Source organism: Moschus berezovskii, chromosome 1 (genome assembly GCF_049115385.1).
Source record: "Moschus berezovskii isolate FMDL1 chromosome 1, NW_MosBer_1.0, whole genome shotgun sequence".
NCBI classification, from domain to species: domain Eukaryota; kingdom Metazoa; phylum Chordata; class Mammalia; order Artiodactyla; family Moschidae; genus Moschus; species Moschus berezovskii.
In genome coordinates this window covers 19,999,399-20,020,270 of record NC_142460.1, presented here as the reverse complement: position 1 = coordinate 20,020,270, position 20,872 = coordinate 19,999,399, and the positions used below count along the sequence as shown (strand labels likewise).

The following is a 20,872-nucleotide window of genomic DNA, read 5'->3' as shown; positions in this document are numbered from 1 at the left end:
CGGATCTAAACATGGTAGTTTTCTCCACCATTCATCGCTGTGCTCTCTTTCTCTCCTAGGAGTCCCAGCAAATGCTTGGAAGACTTATTCCAGAAAAACAGATACTCAATGACCAATTGAAACAAGTTCAGCAAAACAGTTTGCACAGTAGGTGTTTTCTTTTGAAAGTTGGCGTTTTCCTTCCTCACAGGCAAGAAATGAGAACCTAAAAGCCATTTTTCCTCACTTCCAGTTTGTTTTTCATATCTCGCCATGTTTTTCTAAAACAGGGGATTCACTTCTCACACTCAAACGAGCCTTAGAAGCGAAAGAACTGGCTCGGCAGCAGCTACGAGACCAACTGGATGAAGTGGAGAAAGAAACTAGATCAAAATTACAGGAGATTGATATTTTCAACAATCAGCTAAAGGTACCTATTCTGTGTGTGCCTACATGTATGTCTTACTTTGTTAATCTTTCTAAGTGGCCAGGGTGGTTCGTTGATATTTGACCTCCAGGCAGGAAAGTTTATTCTGCTGGTTTGTCAGCCTTCATAAAAAGCCCTCACATTTATAGATGAACATTAAACAATCTGAGTTGAATTTTTGTCCTTTAAAAAATAAAAATGAATCTGGCCTCTTTCAATAAAGGGCTGAGTAAATGGCCCCGACTTGACGTCTGTCTTTCACATGAGTACGTTTTTGCACACCTTCATCCTTGTGTCTGTTGAGAACGCCATCAAGTTGAATTACCAAAAGCTGGGCTCCAAAAGCTGCCTCTTTCCTCTGTTCTTCGAAGATTGAAAAGGAACTGTTTTCTCTTTTTCTGAAAGCTAAGAATTTTTTTGCCAATTCTTACCTTCAGGATTGTCCTTGAATATAGATAGATCTTTGATTTGTGACCTCACACTTTAAAATATTATGGTGTAGTGGAGTAATTCCCTTTGTCTCTGTGGTGGAAGTGGTGCATGGTTTTGTTATATTTTCACAGTGTAATTCAGGAAAATGCCAAAGCTCCCAGGGAAGATACCGGTGGTGAAATCACTGCCTTTTTCTGATTTGGTGCTTTTGATTTAACGTGACAGCTTTATCATCTTAAGAATGACTATTATCCTGTAATAAAATATCTTGAAATGCAAGTAGTTTATTTCCTATTAACAGCAATAACATACTTTAGATTTATGTAGATATTGAAGTTTTTAATCAGTTTTGTTCTTTTAAAAAGTTGGATTTTACACTTTTTTTTTCCAAGCATTTTCTGTTTCCACCCTAAAATCCTTTATACTTGCTTCTGGCCAGTTTAGCTTCTGATACTTAGGAGAAGTTTAAATACCTTTCTTCATTATTCTGTTCTTCATTATTAGAAATACAAAAACAAATTTGAAAGCATATTTGAGATTTTTAGTTGACTTTAGAATTTTGATTCTAGGCCAACTTGTCTAGACTTGAGTTTGAGGTATTTTTACTGTGTGTTCAGAGTAATAAGTAATGAGGTTTTCACATTTATACGATTCCAGGAAGATGATCTTAGGGGAAATATTATTTGAGCCAACTTACCTTTGTGAGTTTTTTTGAAATACTGCTTTCATGCTTACACTGAATATGTGTTTGTGTTTGCGTGTATGTGCACTCTATATATTTTCTGTATGTCCATATATGACTGTGTGTCATACAAGTATTGGAATTACAGGGGTCCGTTCTCCTTCTCTAGAGTACACAGAAACACTGACATTACCTCTCATTATTAATTGTCACTATTTCAAGCAAAAAGAATATGGTGCTGTGGCACCCTTGTAGTCCTTTTTAATAGTCTCTTGGAATATAAACTTAAGTATTCAGGTGTCTTCTGACCCAGGCAGTACTCCAGATTTATGCCTTAACCTTAAGTTTCCTTTCTCTGAAAGTTTGGCCCAAAGCAAGGTTCACATGTCAGAGGATGGGTTCTGGTCGGTGGTTTTGATAATGCCTGGATAACTTACAGATTATTTTTGCTGTTGCACTGTTGTCATTGCTAAAGAGAGCACCCTGCAAATGTGATGTGAGTCACTCTCACTGTTTAGTTGACTAATGCTGACTTCAGTAGTAAGAGAGTTTTTAGACTTTTATTCTACTGGCCCTTTTCCAAATATGTGTGTTTATCGCTTGGTTGTGACTGACTCTTTGTGACCCCATGTACTGTAGCCCACCAGCCTCCTCTATCCATGGACTTCTCCAGGCAAGAAGACTGCAATGAGTCACCATTTCCTTTTCCAAGGGATCTTTTCAACCCAGGGATTGAACCTGGGTCTTCTGTGCTGCAGGCAGATTCTTTATCATTTGAGCCACCAGGGAAAGCCAAATATGCTTGTTTTTAAATATTTCTTTCTGTTGTAACTTTTATTTTATTTTTCCATTATTACTTTAAATTTAAGTCAGTGTGGAGAGTAAAAAAAAAAAAATCATAAGCCAGTGTGTAGCTACATTGTTCTGTTATTTAAAACAAATAAGTTTGGAGGACTTAGTGACCACATTATGTTTCTGACCGGTTGTTATTTCTAGTATTCCTCTCCAGCCTGGTGAGATCAAAACAGAAACAGGTACACTGAAGATCAAAAGATTTATAATTTGAGGGGAACAGCCCTTGAGGCTGTAGCCCTTTGCCTGGCAAAGAAATAAAGCCACTCTTTCCTTCTTCTGAAAAAAAGAAAAAAATGTATAATTTGATTGAGACAGCTCAGAGGCAGATTTAAGATTTTAGCCTCTTGAGTATCCCCTGTCTGTTTTCTTTGTTATAATCACATTGGCGAATGTGAAGCTTGTTTTTTTTTTTTTTACTTTAGAGCTCATTCACTTTGTTGTTGGTATTTAGTCACTAAGTCATGTCTGACTCTTTTGTGATCCCATGCACTGTTGTCCACTAGGGTGCTTTGTCCATGGGATTTCCTAGCCAAGAATACTGGAATGGGTTGCTATTTTCTTCTCCAGGGGGATTTCCCGACTCAGGAATCAGATCTGTGTCTCTTGCATTGGCAGGCGAATTTGTTACCACTAGCAGTTATAATTTTTCCTAAGATGAGATGAATGAGGTGAGCCAGCATTCTGACCCTTTGGGATTTCTTCCGTGTGTCCCTTGATACAGTAGTACCTCCACAGCATCCTCACTAATGTTGGCAAAAATTACTGCTACGTTGCCGAAACACTTCAACTGTCCAGTAATTCCACACATCAGGTTTGATGGTATGAATCTGGTCTATCGTAAACCTTCCTCTCCCCAGAGGAAACCAGTCTGGAGAGTATAGAAAAGAAATTAGGACTTAGTTTTGTTTTATATTCCTATAAATTGTTCATCTAGAGAAAGAAAGTCCAGTTCACCCATTGTCAACTAGTATGGTGACACTGGAGAAATACCTATAGAGCGTAGACTTTTAAAAGTAGTTCATCAAAGGGGACTTCCCTGGTCATCCAGTGGTTAAGACTGAGCTTCCAATGCAGGGAACTTGGGTTAGATCCATGGTCTGGGAACAAGGATGCCATGTGGTGTGGGGCGTGGCCAAAAAAAAACTTGTTGATCAGAACGTTAAAACCTGTTTTCACTTTCTAGCCCCATAAAGGAGGGTTCCATTTAGCAGAATCCAACTCTCATAGTTTCTTTGGTATAAAACTACTTGCAGTAAGCCATTCACTTCTTTAGACACACACTCATGGTCGTGTCCAGTTCCTTAGTGATAAGGGCATGCAGGGAGCAGTAACATAGAGGTAAAGAATCTACCTGCCAATGCAGAAGGTGCAGTTTCAATCGCTGGGTTGGGAAGAAATGCCCTGGAGAAGAAAGTGGCAGCCCACTCCAGTACGCTTGCCTGGAAAACCCATGGACAGAGAAGCCTGGTGGACTACAGTCCATGGGGTCTCAGAGTGACTGAGCACAGCACATAGCACAGGGAACAGTAGTACCCTGTTTTAGCTCAGATTCTCAAGCATAATTCTGTGTTCAGGAAGTATAATTTGTATTTAGTTTCGTGAATGAGAAAAGGTTTAGAGGGTAGGTATGATGTTTCCTTTTTCTTTCTTTCTTTCTTTTTAATATGCAGTCTGGTTTAGTCCTGTCTGCCAGCTGTCTAGTTCAGATTCATTTTTTTGAGAATTGCTCCTTTTTTCCTTCAGTTAAGCAAGAATTACATTTATGCCTCCTCACCCAGTTTCTGATAACCAATGATGGAAATACTCAAGTCATTAATTAAAGAGGAAATCAGTTACTTTTACAGTTAGATTAATACATATTGTTTCAATGGTAGCAATCTACTAAAAATATAAACCATACTTACAATTCTGGTCAAGAACTGGTCAGAGCTATGAATCATTTGGTCTCTAGAATCTTGGACCTTTCCATTTCTATTTTATCTAATGGAAATTGAGGACTCATTTTTTTCCTTTTAGAAAAGACTACTTTTCCATGAGGGATTCCCAGGTGACACTAGTGGTAAATAATCTGCCTGCCAATGCAGGAGACACAAATTGGATCCCTGGGTCAGGAAGATCCCCTGGAGAAGGAAATGGAAACCCACTCCAGTATTCTTGTCTGGAGAATACCGTGGACAGGAGAGCCTAGAGGGTTACAGTCCACAGGGCCAAAAAGAGTGAAGCGTGACTGAGCATACATTTTTGCATCCTTTTGTAGTAGACGGCTATCTTATAGATAAGATGTTTATGTTTTCCAGAAATGATCGCAAGACAGAAATTTCTTTCTAATTTATCACTCAAAACCAATATTTATTTTAAAAAGGAAAAAGAATGAATAAACTTGGCTTTTGTAGATCTATCAAAAAGGGAGGAAATGATAGCACTCTGATATTAAAGCTTTTGTGCTCAAATTCCCAACTGAGAGCCTTTTATTTTTACTACCTTTTGTGTGAACAGTGAGTTTCAGTGGACCAAATTTATCTATCAAATTTTCTGCTTTTAAAATGTATTCTATATGCAGCAACTATTTTATCATGCTTAGGAATAAATAATCTCATATTCATGTTCTGGAAACCTCAATTTAAAATTCAATTATCTTTGACTTTTCTCATTTTATCTCATTTTTCAGGAAAATCAAAACAATTTTGGGGGGAATTTATTTGCCTTAAGGGCACAGAGAATCATTCTGATCATCATTTTTCTTACCTGCAATGCTGAGCTGTGGGTGTAACATTATGACTCTAGCCAGTGTCAGACGCCATTACGAATAGCAACTCTTTAGACAGCAGCACTTGACCTCACGGTGCCTTTGGCCATGTTAGTAGTTAACTGTCCTATTTTTCTCTGGCCCTTATAGGTTAACGTTCCATATTTTAATATCTTCACTATGGCACAGAACAGCAACATAAAGTGCAGCTTATAGTTTTCAGGACTCTATTGTAAGCCAAAACAGAATCCACACAAAGTGTCTAGGTGTTGTGTTTTGTGCTGGAAAGTCGAGTCCTTGTTGGTCCCTGTCTAGGCACTGTGTGCTGGCCGAGTTCTAACATGAATGGCGTTTATATTAGAGCATTTCTTTCCAGTCAGTGGCAATGGAGGAGGCAGTGTTTCACTGCCTGCCGGTTCTCCTGGGGTGCGTCATCAACTTAGACTTCTTTCTAAAGGTTTCCCTGCCCTGCTCAGGCAATGCACATCTTCCTCAAACTAAGAATGGTGAACCATCTCCAGCCCTGTGCTTCAGTTTCCCCCGTGCAGATGAGTGCTCAGTGTCTAAAACTGCATTTACCGTGAAGTGCTAATAAGACTTCTTTGTAAAAGTTAGTCACGATTAATTATTATAAATCATGGAGTATGAGTGAATCTTTCCTCTTGACAAATTGTGTGTGTGTTGGTGTGGGTGTGTGATGGAAGTTCTGAACTACGAGATGGATAAGGTACTATATACTGTAGTGTTTATACCAAGCATATTTTAGATCATTGAATTTGCCATGTGGCTGCAAAAATTTGAAGGACCATACTTGGTCATTATTTGGGTCAATATGCATATTTTCATGAGCAGATAGTATAGTCAGTATACTATTCCAAAAATGGATAATTTTTATTTCTCAGAAAAATGTGAGTATTTAGGACTGATTCAGGGTTAAGAATTACATTCCTTAATATACTTGGGAAATCCAGGCTTTGTAAATTAGACACAAGATGCTATTAGAAATATAAACTCTGCCTATAATGCTACCAGTTCTAAAAATTGCTCCTAGGAACTGAATTGTTGGTGAAATGACAATTCCAGTTATAGTAAATAAGGTTCTTGGCTTTACTGAGGCTTTTACTGAGGCCCTTGGTTTCAGACACTTGATTTCAGCGGCAGGCTCATTCATCATGAAGGCACTGAGAGGCAAAGTGTTTAGCAGCCAGGGAAGAAAAGCAAAGAGCTGGAGAAGGAGCTGCAGAGCAGAGTGCGGGACCAGGAAAAAGTGCATGTGCGGGAAACAGGGAGGGAAGGAGAAGGCCCAGCAAGAGGAGGCCGCGCAGCGAGAGAAGCCAGTGTGGGTTCAGGTAACCACGCTGCTTCCTCGTATTAGCAGAGTCACGTTGGGCTGTTTCACGGCTTGTTCAAGATTAAGTCTTATTTGTACCTGTATGATCTTTTTGAAACGACTTTTTTTGCACAGAAGTAATAAAATGCTGTAACTCTCATTGAATGGACTTGTGATTATGGAAACTTTAGACAGATTCCTTCAATGTAGAAAAGTAATTAAACACTCCCAAGACTCAAAATAATTAACAAACATTGTGTGTTAGATTCTGTGCCATACCAGTAGGCTTGTTGCTTGGTTGGTTGAGTTTTTTTAGTAATACTGGGGGGGTTTTCTTTTGAGGTTTTAAAAAAGTACTTAACAAAAGGTGTTAGGGGGAGGGAGAAAGAATAGAACTTAAAAAATGTTTTCTTATTCTCTTCTTTAGCCAAACTCCTTGACAATTTGATCCTTAAGAGTGACATGCATTTTAAAATAAAGGGGTATTGCTTTATAGATAAAGCTGAGTCATTTGGGGAAAACTCAGATTTTCAGGACAAAATAGAGTCTGTTTTCTCTTTCTGGGAGCATAAGGATACCTAGCAAAGACTCTTGGGAGACATGGGAGAAGATTCTTAGTTAGCTCTATCTACTGCAGAAACAGGGAGGCCTGGCGTGCTGTGATTCATGGGGTCGCGGAGAGTCGGACACGACTGAGCGACTGAACTGAACTGAACTGAACTGCAGAAAAGACAGGGTTTTCTCTTAATAGCTCTTCTCTCCTTTTTTGTTCATCTGTCCTCTCATCCCTTTACAAACACACACATGTACACACATATACACGCACACACACACACCCATTCATCCCTCTTTGACTCTCCCATGACACTATGATACACTGACTGCCAACTTGCACCATGGGGAGTTGGACTGTCTGTCTGGTTGAATATAGACCACAGACTTAGAAATGATCTTTAAGCATGTTCTCAGAATTCAAATAACCAGTCTATTTATTCTCTCTCTATATATATATTTCCAATCAATATATTTTTTATATTCCTCCTGCTTTTCATGCAGCAAGAATGAATACATTTTATAATTTTGCAGGAAATGGAATATCAGTTTATCTTGATTTGAGTAAAACTTCTGTTTTGAAGTAGTGATTTTTCTGATTTTTCCACACTGGTAGGAGTTCCTCAGTCTTCATGAGGTTTGTTGGTTGGCTTTCTTTAATGATTTTCCATTTGTTTTACAACCACTTAATTGGGATAAGTTACCATATTTTAAGACCCAAAATCCTTTTAAAAATTCTGATTTTGTCTGCTACACAGTGTGTCCTTAGGTGAGAAATAAAGTGGCATTTATTTATACAAAAGCATGCCTACCTGTGAAATCTATCAGTCACCCCCCAATATTTGTATAGAAATGGGACAGTTTACCAGGCGTTTTTTCCAGTGTGGATTCATTGGTTTGCTCTTCGTAGCACCTCCCCTTTGCTGGAGGTGAGGCCTAGAGAAGGACCTGCCAATTGTACTCTCCCTTATCGAGCTGATTCCCAAGGACAGGGACATCTGGAGGCTTTGAGGTTTCTGGCACGCACTGAAGTTTTCTGTGGAAGCCAGGAAAGACTCAAGCTGAGTGTCTTGGGTGGAGTGTGGAGGAAAAAAATAAAAAGCACTTCTAGCTTCCTGTAATTATTAGGTCTAGACCAAACAAACACCTGCAATTTCTGATGCTGGTACCTAGGTCAATTTCCTATGTGGTCCATTTAATATTAACACAGAAATGATCAGGTGATTTTTGCAGAGACTAATGCCTGATGTGTCATATAAGTGGATATTTGAAACATTTGTGGTCAGTAATGTTCGGGTAGCAAAAGATGTTTGAATACATCTGTAGTCAATGCATTGTTGACAGTACCAAGATTGTTGTAAGAAATGTGTCCTCCACAATTTATGTTGATTTGTAGTGTTCAGTTCGTGAAAGTGTTAGTCCCTTGGTTGTATCCCATTCTTTCAGACTCCCTGCAAGTAGCCTGCCAGGCTCCTCTGTTCGTGGAATTCTCCCTGCAAGAATGCTAGAGTGGGTTGCCATGCTTTCCTCCAAGGGATCTTCCCAACCCAGGGATCGAACCCAGGTCTTCTGTATTCCAGGCCGATTCTTTACCATCTCAGCTACCAGGGAAGCCCATGAATTTCTCCTAATTAATCAGTTGCTTTTGTCTTTCTGTTCCAAGAGATAGTCTGAGGAAAAAGAAAAAAAACAGAAGCAGGCTAATACTTCAAGAGTTAGATGACCAAATAGCAACGTATTTCCATAAACAGCTAGTCTTTCATAGGCTCCATATTGCTACTTCATTTTCCCCTCTCTCTTCACAAACTTATGAAAAGAAATGCCATTCATATTGTGCAGGTAGATACTTCTCTATATTTCATGTAATGTCAGGTCACATAATACATTTATTTTTGAGAGTCTCTGAGACTAAATGAAGGAGAAACAGTCACAGTTTTTTAATTCAGTCATTCTGTGCCTCTTGCATATCAATAGGACAACTGTCTTTAGTGAACTTGAAATTGAGCCATATTTCTCTGGGCAAAAAATTGGGTCTTCTTGAGTATTCAATTTGTGAAGCATATTGCTTTTGAAATACTTTGGCTGTCTGCCACAGGATGTCCAAAGATGTTTTTTGGTGCAAATATCTTCATTCCTTAGGGGAAATAAGTGACTTTTCCCCCTTAGTTGAAAGAAGAAAGAGGCAACCTGATTTTCATTTATCTTAACTAACACAAGACAATCTTTATTTGCCAATCATTTGCTTATTGTGGTTTATATCTGTGCTTGATCCAACACCCCTTTGAGAATCAAATAAAAGCAGCTTATGTGCCTTCTCAGTAAGAAAGATGCCCATATACCCCAGTTTGCATGCAGTCTTACAATGTTTACAGATCTAAAGCTCATTTATAGACACCGGATAAGAAACTCCTCTCTCTCTTAGGATTCTGGAGATATTACTGGTGGGAAAAAAAAAATCTTAATTTACATATACTACACATTTTATTGGAGTTTTCTTTTTCCCATATATTTGTTCATATTTGGAACTTATTGAATGGATACTTAATCATTTCTTATTTATTAATAAAGTCTCCCTACTTTATTAGGAGTTAATATTAGGCTCTTGTTCACCATATCTGGTGTTAAACATACACCTTTGAGTAGAACACAGAATAAAGATCAACTAAGTTGTACACATACGATATTGCTAGATAAATATTCAGCCAATAAATAAATATGTGATTATAGAAAAAACTGGTAAAAAGTAGGTTAATTTGAGGAAGAGCTACAAGTGAGATATGAGTGAGTGTTGATTCATAGTAATTTTTGATTTGTTCTATTTATCTTAGTTATAATAGACAAATAACTCCGACAAGATTTGATAGAATTTACAAGGTAACTTATGCCAGGCTAATCGCTCAGTAGCTGCTCTGATTTGTGTGGGGATGTTTTTCTCAGCTACTTTTCCCAGTAGTTTTCTCATTTCCTAAGTAAAGCAAGAATGTAATGACATGAGATCTGCCACCTGGAAAATGTTTTCCCAGAAAGAATTAAAAGGCAACTCGTAAAGTATTAGTACTTATACTTGAGTTTCTGAAACAGTATTGAGAAAGAATAAATGATCAGGGCAGCCCTCTGCTCCCATGTGAAAGGACCCATTGCTCCTTGTCATGCCTGGAAAGGCAAGTCATTGTTAGTTTTTAGTTCATATTTCTTCATTCTATAGGTTGCCTTCTCAGAAGTTCAACTTTTAAGAACGTAATCAACTTAGGAATCATACATTTTCTGCTTATTTTGGTTTATGCCTTCTTAAACTCCCCAAGTCCAAGAAAAAAAGGAAAATCTAGAACGGCTTCCTATTCATAGCATATTTTTTGATTGTGTATCTCAGCAGTATTTGACACGGGTGAAGGAAATGACAGAAAAACTTTGCAGTCTTCAAATCTGGATCGTAAGATGTCAGAGCCTTCTGTTACCTAATTTGACATCTGTTATTTTATGGCTCCTGCAAGCTCCATTGCCTGGAGGTGCTTGAAGTTGCAACTTATTTAGACAGTTCCAAAGATAGGTTCATTTTATCCTCTAATTCTCTTATATTCAAAAATAAATGTGCTTTACAATTTTTAAAAATATCTTCCTTCGAGTATTTGATACATTTAAAAATTGTTTTAAAACTGTCTCGTTAGAGTGATTTTTCTCCTGTTGATTCTTTATATTTATTTGATTGCTTTTCATTTTATAGTGCCTCATAATATGTTCCTAGCTTTGTTTCCATCTGTCATGACTTTGTAATTGGTAATTGTTGATCCATAAATTAATAGATCTCCTATTACTAGAGCCCAGTATAGAAATGAGCAGTATAATTCTTTAGTAAAATGAAAAATCTTCATTTGTGCCTATGATCTACCCTGTGCGTTGGTACATCATGGCTGGAGTCCATCCTAATTGGCTATTGCTTATGCAGTGTTAATTAGTATTAATTAGTATTAAATATTCTGAATACGACTATGTCTAAAATACACTTTTCCTGAATGAAATAAGAACTTTTCTGTTTTAATATACAGTCAGGTCCCTAAACATCAAACTAAAATATTATTCCTCCTCTGTCATTTTTTACTCTTTTGTGTTTAATTTCAGCTCAGAATTATCTTGCTTACTAGTTATGCATTTTTAGCTTATGCCATAAAAATAAAATAATGAATAAAAGAGACATTAAGATAAATTTTTATGGTGATGAACAGTATCTAAGAATTTAATAGATCTTAAAACTACAAAACAAACAAAAAAGAACCCTAAAGATCATCAGCTCTGCTTCAGCTGCTGGCCCACATCAGGGACCTAGAATAAAATCCTGGTATCTTCGTTCCCAGGCTTCCCTGGTGGCTCAGTGGTAAAGAATCTGCCTGGCAATGCAGATTTGATTGCCACACGTTTGATCCCCTGGAGAAGTAAATGGCAACCCACTCCAATACTCTTGCCTGGAAAATCCCATGGAGAGAGGAGCCTGGCAGGCTACAGTTCATGGGGTTGCAAAGAATTGGAGATGACTTAGCTACTGAGCGTGCACACCATAAATTATTTTTTCTGAACCTTTTTGAGAATTTTGTGCAATTGAAAATGAAATTTGATAATAGGATAAAATTCTATTTTTCATCATCTTTTACCCTTCCTTTTAAAGGGTCTCAGCCACTGGGCCAGTGAGATGGCAGGCCATCCCTGTCTGTGTTCAGGCCAGTTCAGTTCATTCGCTCAGTTGTGTCTCCAGCTCTTTGCAACCCCATGAACACCCATGAACCCCATGAACAGGGAGGCACACCAGGCCTCCCTGTCCATCACCAACTTCCAGAGCTTGCTCAAACTCATGTCCATTGAGTCAGTGATGCCATCCAACCATCTCATCCTCTGTCGTCCCCTTCTCCTGCCTTCAATTTTTCCAGCATCAGGGTCTTTTCCAATGAATCAGTTCTTCACATCAGGTGGCCCAAAGTATTGGAGCTTCAGCTTCAGCATCAGTCCTTCCAATGAATATTCAGGACTGATTTCCTTTAGGATTGACTGGTTGGATCTCCTTGCAGTCCAAGGGACTCTCAAGAGTCTTTGCCAACACCACAGTTCAAAAGCATCAATTCTTTGTAACTCACTTTGCTTTATGGTCCAACTCCCACATTTGTACATGACTACTGGAAAAAGCAGAGCTTTGACTGGATGGACCTTTGTCAGCAAAGTAATGTCTCTGCTTTTTAATATGCTGTCTAGGTTGGTCGTAGCTTTTCTTCCATGGAGCAAGCATCTTTTAATTTCATGGCTGCAGTCACCATGTGCAGTAATTTTGGAACCCAAGAAAATACAGTTTGTTACTGTTTCCATTGTTTCCCCGTCTATTTGCCATGAAGTGATGGGACTAGATGCCATGATCTTTGTTTTCTGAATGTTGAGTTGTTGTTTTTTTAGCAGCTCGGTTACAGCCCAGAGTTTTATCCGGCAAACAAAGGATATTATACCCTCGAGGCATGATGGCACATCGACCCCAAAGGAGAGGCCTCAATCCATCTTGGCTTCCTCCTTTTATACATTTGTCTCCTCTCCCCACCCCTTTGAGTCTGCCGTATGCAAATTAGTCTGGCCAAGAAGGGGGCATATTTGTTTCACCTGAAGTTCTCACTCTGGTCTGTGGATCTTCTTTTGCTCCACTTCCGTGGGCTTTTCTCTTTCTTTGTCTTTTAGCCATCACCATTTTGGACTCCTTTTTCCTATTCTAACTACCTAATATTCCCCTGTCAAGAGATGGGAGGCCCAATTCTTTGGCAGTAGAGGCGTCAAGATCTCTTTGGCTACTTCCTGCTGAGCTGGGATGGCAAGGGGCATTGGGCCTCCCCCTCTTGCTAGTCTCAAGCCTCAGAGTCCTTATAGCGGTATGTATCTAAGTGTGAGTGGTATTTTCTGTGGTCGGGTTAGTTTTATATATCCTGGTTGAGCTGGCACTGCATGTTGTAGCTTGGTGACCTGGGCAGAGACAAAACGGGTTAGACAATTGATAACGCATGGAGCAATCATAGCAGCATCAGTGTGGTGATGACAGGGATTAGTAGGGGCACTGGTCAACTCCAAATCCCCCCTCGCCAGGAGAAGGGTCCCCTAAAAAGACATTGCAGCCACCCCGAGAACGCTCCAGCTTGTTCTTTGAGATCTCGTAGGATCTGAATGTTTCTTTTGAGGACTGTGAGACTTTATTCAAATTGGCTGGAGGTATTTACCCAGAAACAATATTTCTCATTCAAGATGGCTCAAGTCCCTCCTTGTTTAGGGCTCAGGAGATCTATCTCCTGTCTGACTTGGAGTATAACCCCTGCCAAGCTGTATTGGCTCGTTAGGGCTATCCTGAGAAATCTTATTCCCAGAAACAATTTTGGGGGTGTTCATTAGAATGGCACTCATCTGTAGTCCTGAATAGGTATCTGAGATCTCCCAGGGGCTTACAGGTGTATTGAGTGTCCTCTTCAGTTTTCTTCCATAGCTTGACTCATCATGTCCTGGTACCTTGACTGCTGTGGGGGTAGAAAGTATTACAGGTTAGGGACCCTTCCATTTGGGCTGGAGTTGAGCCTTTGGGGACCCATCTTTCCAGACTTTAATTTTCTAGATGCTGACCGCACTCCAGGGAAGCCCTATGGTAAACCCCTAGTCCTTGAATGTTGAGTTTTAAGCGAGCTTTTTCACTCTCCTCTTTCACTTTCATCAAGAGGCTTTTTAGTTCCTCTTCGCTTTCTGCTATATGGGTGGTGTCATCTGCTTATCAGAGGTTATTGATATTTCTCCTGGCAATTGATTCCAGCTGTGTTTCATCCAGCCCGGCATTTCACATGGTGTACTCTGCATATAAGTTAAATAAGCAGGGTGACGATATACAGCTTCATCATACTCCTTTCTCAATTTGGAACCAGTTCGTGGTTCTTTGTCTGGTTCTAACTGTTGCTTCTTGACCTGCATACAGATTTCTCAGGAGGCAGGTAAGGTGCTCTGGTATTCCTGTCTCTCGAAGAATTTTCCACAGTTTGTTGTGATCCATACAGTCTAAGGCTTTGGCATAGTCAATAAACCAGAAATAGATGTTTTTCTGCAATAATCCAGCAGTTCTCGACAATTTAATCTCTGGTTCCTCTGCCTTTTCTAACTCTAGCCCTAACATCTGGAAGTTCTCCATTCACGTACAGTTGAACCCTAGCTTGGAGAATTTTCAGCTTTATTTTGCTAGCGTGTGAGATGAGTGCAATTGTGCAGTAGTTCGAGCATTCTTTGGCATTGCCTTTCTTTGGGATTGGAATGAAAACTGACCTTTTCCAGTCCTGTGGCTGTTGCTGAGTTTTCTAAATTTGCTGGCCTATCGAGTGCAGCACTTTCACAGCATCATCTTTTAGGATTTGAAATAGCTCACCTGAAATTCCATCACCTCCACTAGCTTTGTTCCTAGTGATGCTTCCTAAGGCCCACTTGACTTCACACTCCAGGATGTCTGGCTCTGGGTGAGTGATCACACACCATCGTGGTTATCTGGGTCATTAAGGCCTTTTTTGCATAGTTCTGTGTATTCATGCCACCTCTTCTTAATATCTTCTGCTTCTGTGTGCTGACTTTTGGATTCCTCTCTTAGGACATACAGAGTTTCAGTTAATAGCACTCCACTGCAGTTTTTCCTTTTCTCGTAGAGATATTAACTTGAACCGAGAGTGCAAATAACTCTTAACAGGAATTGATCCTTGTTTTCCACTTATCTCTGAAATATCAAATCCTAAATATTAACCAGAGTTTTCATTCATATTTTTAGAGATTACTATTTATGCTTGATTCAAGACCAGTTTTATATCCCATAGTACGGCCATGAGAAAGAAGATGAAAAATGGAATTGTTTTTTCCTGGTGCTGATTTTCTTCTCTTAGAACTGTACACAGAGCAAGACTTCATCATCACTTTCTAGTCTCCACTCTTGGCCTGCCATGGCTCCCTCCATAGCTGAACTCCTGACCCAAGTTGCTGTTGTTGTTTAGTCGCTAAGTTGTATCTCTCTTTTGCGACCCCATGGGCTGTAGCTTGCCAGGCTCTTCTGTCCATGGGATTTCCCAGGTAAGAATACTGGGGTGGGTTGCCATTTCCTTCTCCAGGGGATCTTTCTGACCCTGGGATCAAACTTGTTTCTTCTGCATTGCAGGCAGATTCTTCACCACTGAGCCACTGGGGAATCCCCCTGTCCCAGATACCCATCATAACTTGGAAGTCACATGCCCGTGGCTGTTGCCCTAAGGAATGTTGACCTTACAGAGTCGCAGCTTCTGCTCATCCTGCCTGGTTATCTCCTGACTCATCTGCTGGGTGCTGCACTGAAGCCCCTTCCTTCTTTCCGTCCTTCCCCTTCTCTGGCGAGCCTCCTCCTCTCTATCCCTTCCTCCTCCCCAGTGCATGCTCTCCCTAACCTCCTGATTGCCAGTTAAACTTCTTTTCCGTATCCCAGGGATCCCGTTTAGGACTTCTCATTGTCACTTACGGTATACTGAATGCTTGTACACACAGTTTAACTTTATCTTCAGAAGAGTTTCAGTTCAGTTCAGTTCAGTCGCTTAGTCTTTGCGACCCCATGAACCACAGCACGCCAGGCCTCCCGGAGTTCACTCAAACTCATGTCCACAGAGTCAGTGATGCCATCCAGCCATCTCATTCTCTGCCGTCCCCGTCTCCTCCCACCCCCAATCCCTCCCAGCATCAGACTCTTTTCCAGTGAGTCAACTCGTCGCATGAGGTGGCCAAAGTATTGGAGTTTCAGCTTTAGCATCAATCCTTCCAATGAACACCCAGGATTGATCTCCTCTAGAATGGACTGGTTGGATCTCCTTGCAGTCCAAGGGACTCTCAAGAGTCTTCTCCAGCACCACAGTTCAAAAGCATCGATTCTTCGGCGATCAGCTTTCTTCACAGTCCAACTCTCACATCCATACATGACCACTGGAAAAACCATAGCCTTGACTAGACGGACCTTGGTTGGCAAAGTAATGTCTCTGCTTTTCAATATGCTACCTAGGCTGGTCATAACTTTCCTTCCAAGGAGCAAGTGTCTTTTAATTTCGTGGCTGCAATCAGCATCTGCAGTGATTTTGGAGCCCAAAAAAATAAAGTCTGACACTGTTTCCACTGTTTCCCCATCTATTTCCCATGAAGTGATGGGACCAGATGCCATGATCTTCGTTTTCTGAATGTTAAGCTTCAAGCCAACCTTTTCACTCTCGTCTTTCACTTTCATCAAGAGGCCTTTGAGTTCCTCTTCACTTTCTGCCATAAGGGTGGTGTCATCTGCATATCTGAGGTTATTGATATTTCTCCCGGCAGTCTTGATTCCAGCTTGTGCTTCTTCCAGCCCAGTGTTCCTCATGATGTGCTCTGCATAGAAGTTAAATAAGCAGGGTGACAATATACAACCTTGACGTACTCCTTTTCCTATTTGGAACCAGTCTGTTGTTCCATGTCCAGTTCTGACTGTTGCTTCCTGACCTGCATACAGGTTTCTCAAGAGGCAGGTCAGGTGGTCTGGGATTCCCATCTCTTTCAGAATGTTCCACAGTTTATTGTGATCCACACAGTCAAAGGCTTTGGCATAGTGAATGAAACAGAAATAGATGTTTTTCTGGAACTCTCTTGCTTTCTCCATGATCCAGCGGATGTTGGCAATTTGATCTCTGGTGCCTCTGCCTTTTCTAAAACCTGCTTGAACATCTGGAAGTTCACGATTCACATATTGCTGAAGCCTAGCTTGGAGAATTTTGAGCATGACTTTACTAGTGTGTGAGATGAGTGCAATTGTGTGGTAGTTTGAGCATTCTTTGGCATTCCCTTTCTTTGGGATTGGAATGAAGACTGACCTTTTCCAGTCCTGTGGCCATTGCTGAGTTTTCCAAATTTGCTGGTATATTGAGTGCAACACTTTCACAGCATCATCTTTCAGGATTTGAAATAGCTCAATTGGAATTCCATCACCTCCACCAGCTTTGTTCGTAGTGATGCTCTCTAAGGCCCACTTGACTTCACATTCCAGGATGTCTGGTTCCAGGTGAGTGATCACGCCATCGTGATTATCTTCGTCGTGAAGATCTTTTTTGTACACTTTTACTGTGTATTCTTGCCACCTCTTCTTAATATCTTCTGCTTCTGTTAGGTCCATACCATTTCTGTCCTTTATCGAGCCCATCTTTGCATGAAATATTCCCTTGATATCTTTAATTGAAAAGATCTCTTGTTTTTCCTATTCTGTTGTTTTCCTCTATTTCTTTGCATTGATTGCTGAGGAAGGCTTTCTTATCTCTCCTTACTATTCTTTGGAACTCTGCATTCAGATGTTTGTATCTTTCCTTTCCTCCTTTGCTTTTCGCTTCTCTTCTTTTCACAGCTATTTGTAAGGCCTCCTCAGACAGCCATTTTGCTTTTTTGCATTTCTTTTCCGTGGGGATGATCTTGGTCCCTGTCTCCTGTACAATGTCACGAGTCTCCGTCCAGAGTTCTTCAGGCACTCTATCTATCAGATCTAGACCCTTAAATCTATTTCTTACTTCCCCTGTATAATCATAAGGGATTTGATTTAGGTCATATCTGAATGGTCTAATGGTTTTCCCTACTTTCTTCAATTTAAGTCTGAATTTTGCAATAAGGAGTTCATCATCTGAGCCACAGTCAGCTCCTGGTCTTGTTTTTGCTAACTGTATAGAGTTTCTCCATCTTTGGCTGCAAAGAATATAATCAATCTGATTTTGGTGTTGACCATCTGGTGATGTCCATGTGTAGAGTCTTCTTTTGTGTTGTTGGAAGAGGGTGTTTGCTATGACCAGTGCGTTCTCTTGGCAAAACTCTATTAGCCTTTGCCCTGCTTCATTCCGTGCTCCAAGGCCAAATTTGCCTGTTACTCCAAGTGTTTCTTGACTTCCTACTTTTGTATTCCAGTCCCCTATAATGAAAAGGACATCTTTTTTGGGTGTTAGTTCTAAAAGGTTTTGTAGGTCTTCATTGAACTGTTCAACTTCGGCTTCTTCAGCATTACTGGTTGGGGCATAGACTTGGATTACTGTAATATTGAATGGTTTGCCTTGGAAACGAACAGAAATCATTCTGTCGTTTTTAAGATTGCATCCAAGTACTGCATTTTGGACTCTTTTGTTGACCATGATGGCTACTTCATTTCTTCTAAGGGATTCCTGCCCACAGTAGTAGATATAATGGTCATCTGAGTTAAATTCACCCATTCCAGTCCATTTTAGTTTACTGATTCCTAGAATGTCGACATTCACTCTTGCCATCTCCTGTTTGACCACTTCCAATTTGCCTTGATTCAGGGACCTAACATTCCAGGTTCCTATGCAATATTGTTCTTTACAGCATCGGACCTTGCTTCTATCACCAGTCACATCCACAACTGGGTATTGGTTTTGCTTTGGCTCCATCCCTTCATTCTCTCTGGAGTTATTTCTCCACTGATCTCCAGTAGCATACTGGGCACCTACCGACCTAGGGAATTCCTCATTCAGTATCCTATCAATTTGCCTTTTCATACTGTTCATGGGGTTCTCAAGGCAAGTATACTGAAGTGGTTTGCCATTCCCTTCTCCAGTGGACCACATTCCGTCAGACCTCTCCACCATGATCCTTCCGTCTTGGGTGGCCCCACACGGCATGGCTTAGTTTCATTGAGTTAGATAGGGCTGTGGTCCATATGATCCGATCAACTAGTTTTTTGTGATTATGATTTCAGTGTGTCTGCCCTCTAATACCCCCTCCCAATACCTACCGTCTTATTTGGGAGAAGAGTTTAGTTAGTGGGAAAAGGTTACCCTCACTCTAGGCCTTTTCTCTAGGAGTAAATGTATTTTGACACTGATCTTCTTCAGAGAGTTTTTCTACATTTGATGCCTGAGCTGTGAATTTCTAAAGGTAGAAATAAGGCTGGAAGAAACCTCCTCATATGGACTTACCTATGAGCAAAGCAAGAGAAGACAGTGCAGGCCTTTGTTCTTAAATCTCACCAAATAGAGCCTGGGGCCACCACCCACCATTGACCAGACCAGGAGGCCAACTGGAACTGTACTCTTGGTTCTGCTGGACACCTGGGCATGTCTGATTTTTTATTGACACAAGTAAGAAGAGATCTGGTGACCAAATCTGTTAGTGACCATTTGATTCCTATAGAATCAGAGGATTTTCCCTTACCAACAGGCATTTCTTTGTTCTTCATATTTTTGAGTATTTCAGCTTCTGAGTTGAATACTTTCCATATTGTAATATACACTTTATTTTTACTAGCCTTCTGAGGAAATTACTATTATTCCTGTGTTAGTGTCTCATGAGGAAATCAGATCTAAAGGAATGGTCAAATTATAGGTTTTTACCTTCCATCTGACTACTGGTTTAGTTTGGGGCAGCTGACAACTTCACACATGGTTTTAGTAAAAGATGCTCTGGAAGATGTCTGATTTGAAGCAAAATAGACCCTGGGGGAAGACTCAAGGTTGTCGGGGAGAAGGATGTCCCTTTGTTTTAAAGCAGCGTATCATAAGAAGGAGTCAAAGTTGTCACGGTTTGATGGAGGGAATGTGTGAAGAAACGTGTGTATATTCAAAACCGATGAAGGTTGGTGTTGATTATTATCAAAAGAATCTTAAGGTTCCATTCATAATTATCACCATGTCTTAAAGTTGGTTGTATTCTATTATTGTTGCTGTGTCTTGAGCAGTATAGTTTTTCTAATGCTCATCCCTTGTAAGCTCCTTCTAAAGCACCTCATGGACATGGTGCAGGGTATTATGGCTCCCTAAAATACGACCTCGAACAGCTTCTGGAGATCAGTCATGTCAGTGTAGGGTGACTTTAGTTTTCCTGGTCTTTCAAACCTGAAGCATTATCTCCTACGTGTTCAGGCTTCCCCATTATGAAATGTTGCATGCTGATAAACAATAGAAGTGTCTCCCAAAACATGTTGCTACATGAACTGTTTCTTAATTATTTATAGGAACTTAGAGAAATACATAACAAGCAGCAACTCCAGAAACAGAAGTCCATAGAGGCTGAACGACTGAAACAGAAGGAGCAAGAACGAAAGATCCTGGAATTAGAAAAACAAAAAGAGGAAGCCCAAAGGTGAGTCTTTTCACTGGATTGTGAACCCATCTGGAAGGAACTTTAGGTACTCACTACTCTTTGCTGAACTTCTCCAAGTTCTTACTGCACCAGAAAGCCCTCAGTTTTTAATGTGTGTAGCTCACTGGTAAAGAATCCACCTGCCAGTGCAGGAAACACAGGTTTGATCCTTGGTTCAGGAAGATCCCTGGAGAAGGAAGTGGCAACCCACTCCAATATTCTTGCCTGGGAAATCCCATGGACAGTGGAGCCTGGTGGGCTGTAGTCCATGGGGTTGCAAAAGCATCAGACACAACTTGATGACTAAACACAAAACAAGCAAAAGCACATATACATATAAATCTTTGCATATGTAAGTAACCTCTGAAGTTTTCGGTTGGTGCCCAGAGCTCTCTCAGGCTATGATTATGTAGATAAATGGAATTACACAAGGATTTGGTCCGATTGATATGCCTGTTTGCATGCCAGTGACCAAGATATGTTTCCAGTTCACAGCCTTTTAATTACAATAGCCATCAGAGTCTTGGGTTTGGAATCAAAGTCCCTGACCTCACTGACCACACAGGGTTTCTCCAGTGGGGTGAATAGTGTGCATCACCATCTTCCTTTTTTCAACAGCAAATGAAATTTGAGGTCAAAAGGAAAAAATTTGCTGTTGCTGCTGCTTAAGATTCAGACACAATTATGTTAGTTTCTGTTTGAATATTTGTGTCTGTAGTCTTTTGTTTC

At 40.3% G+C, this 20,872-nt stretch overlaps 1 protein-coding gene across 6 annotated transcripts in view; it reads left to right on the top strand.

Moving 5' to 3' along the window:
- The window catches only part of ITSN1 (intersectin 1), a 256,074-nt gene that overhangs the window by 133,421 nt on the left and 101,781 nt on the right, over positions 1-20,872 (top strand). For all 6 annotated transcript variants that reach the window (XM_088835638.1, XM_088835656.1, XM_088835648.1 and 3 more), the window contains 3 exons: positions 60-147; positions 270-409; positions 20,016-20,143. In XM_088835638.1, the coding sequence (XP_088691764.1) occupies positions 60-147; positions 270-409; positions 20,016-20,143 (356 nt within the window). The remainder of the gene's footprint in view (positions 1-59; positions 148-269; positions 410-20,015; positions 20,144-20,872) is intronic.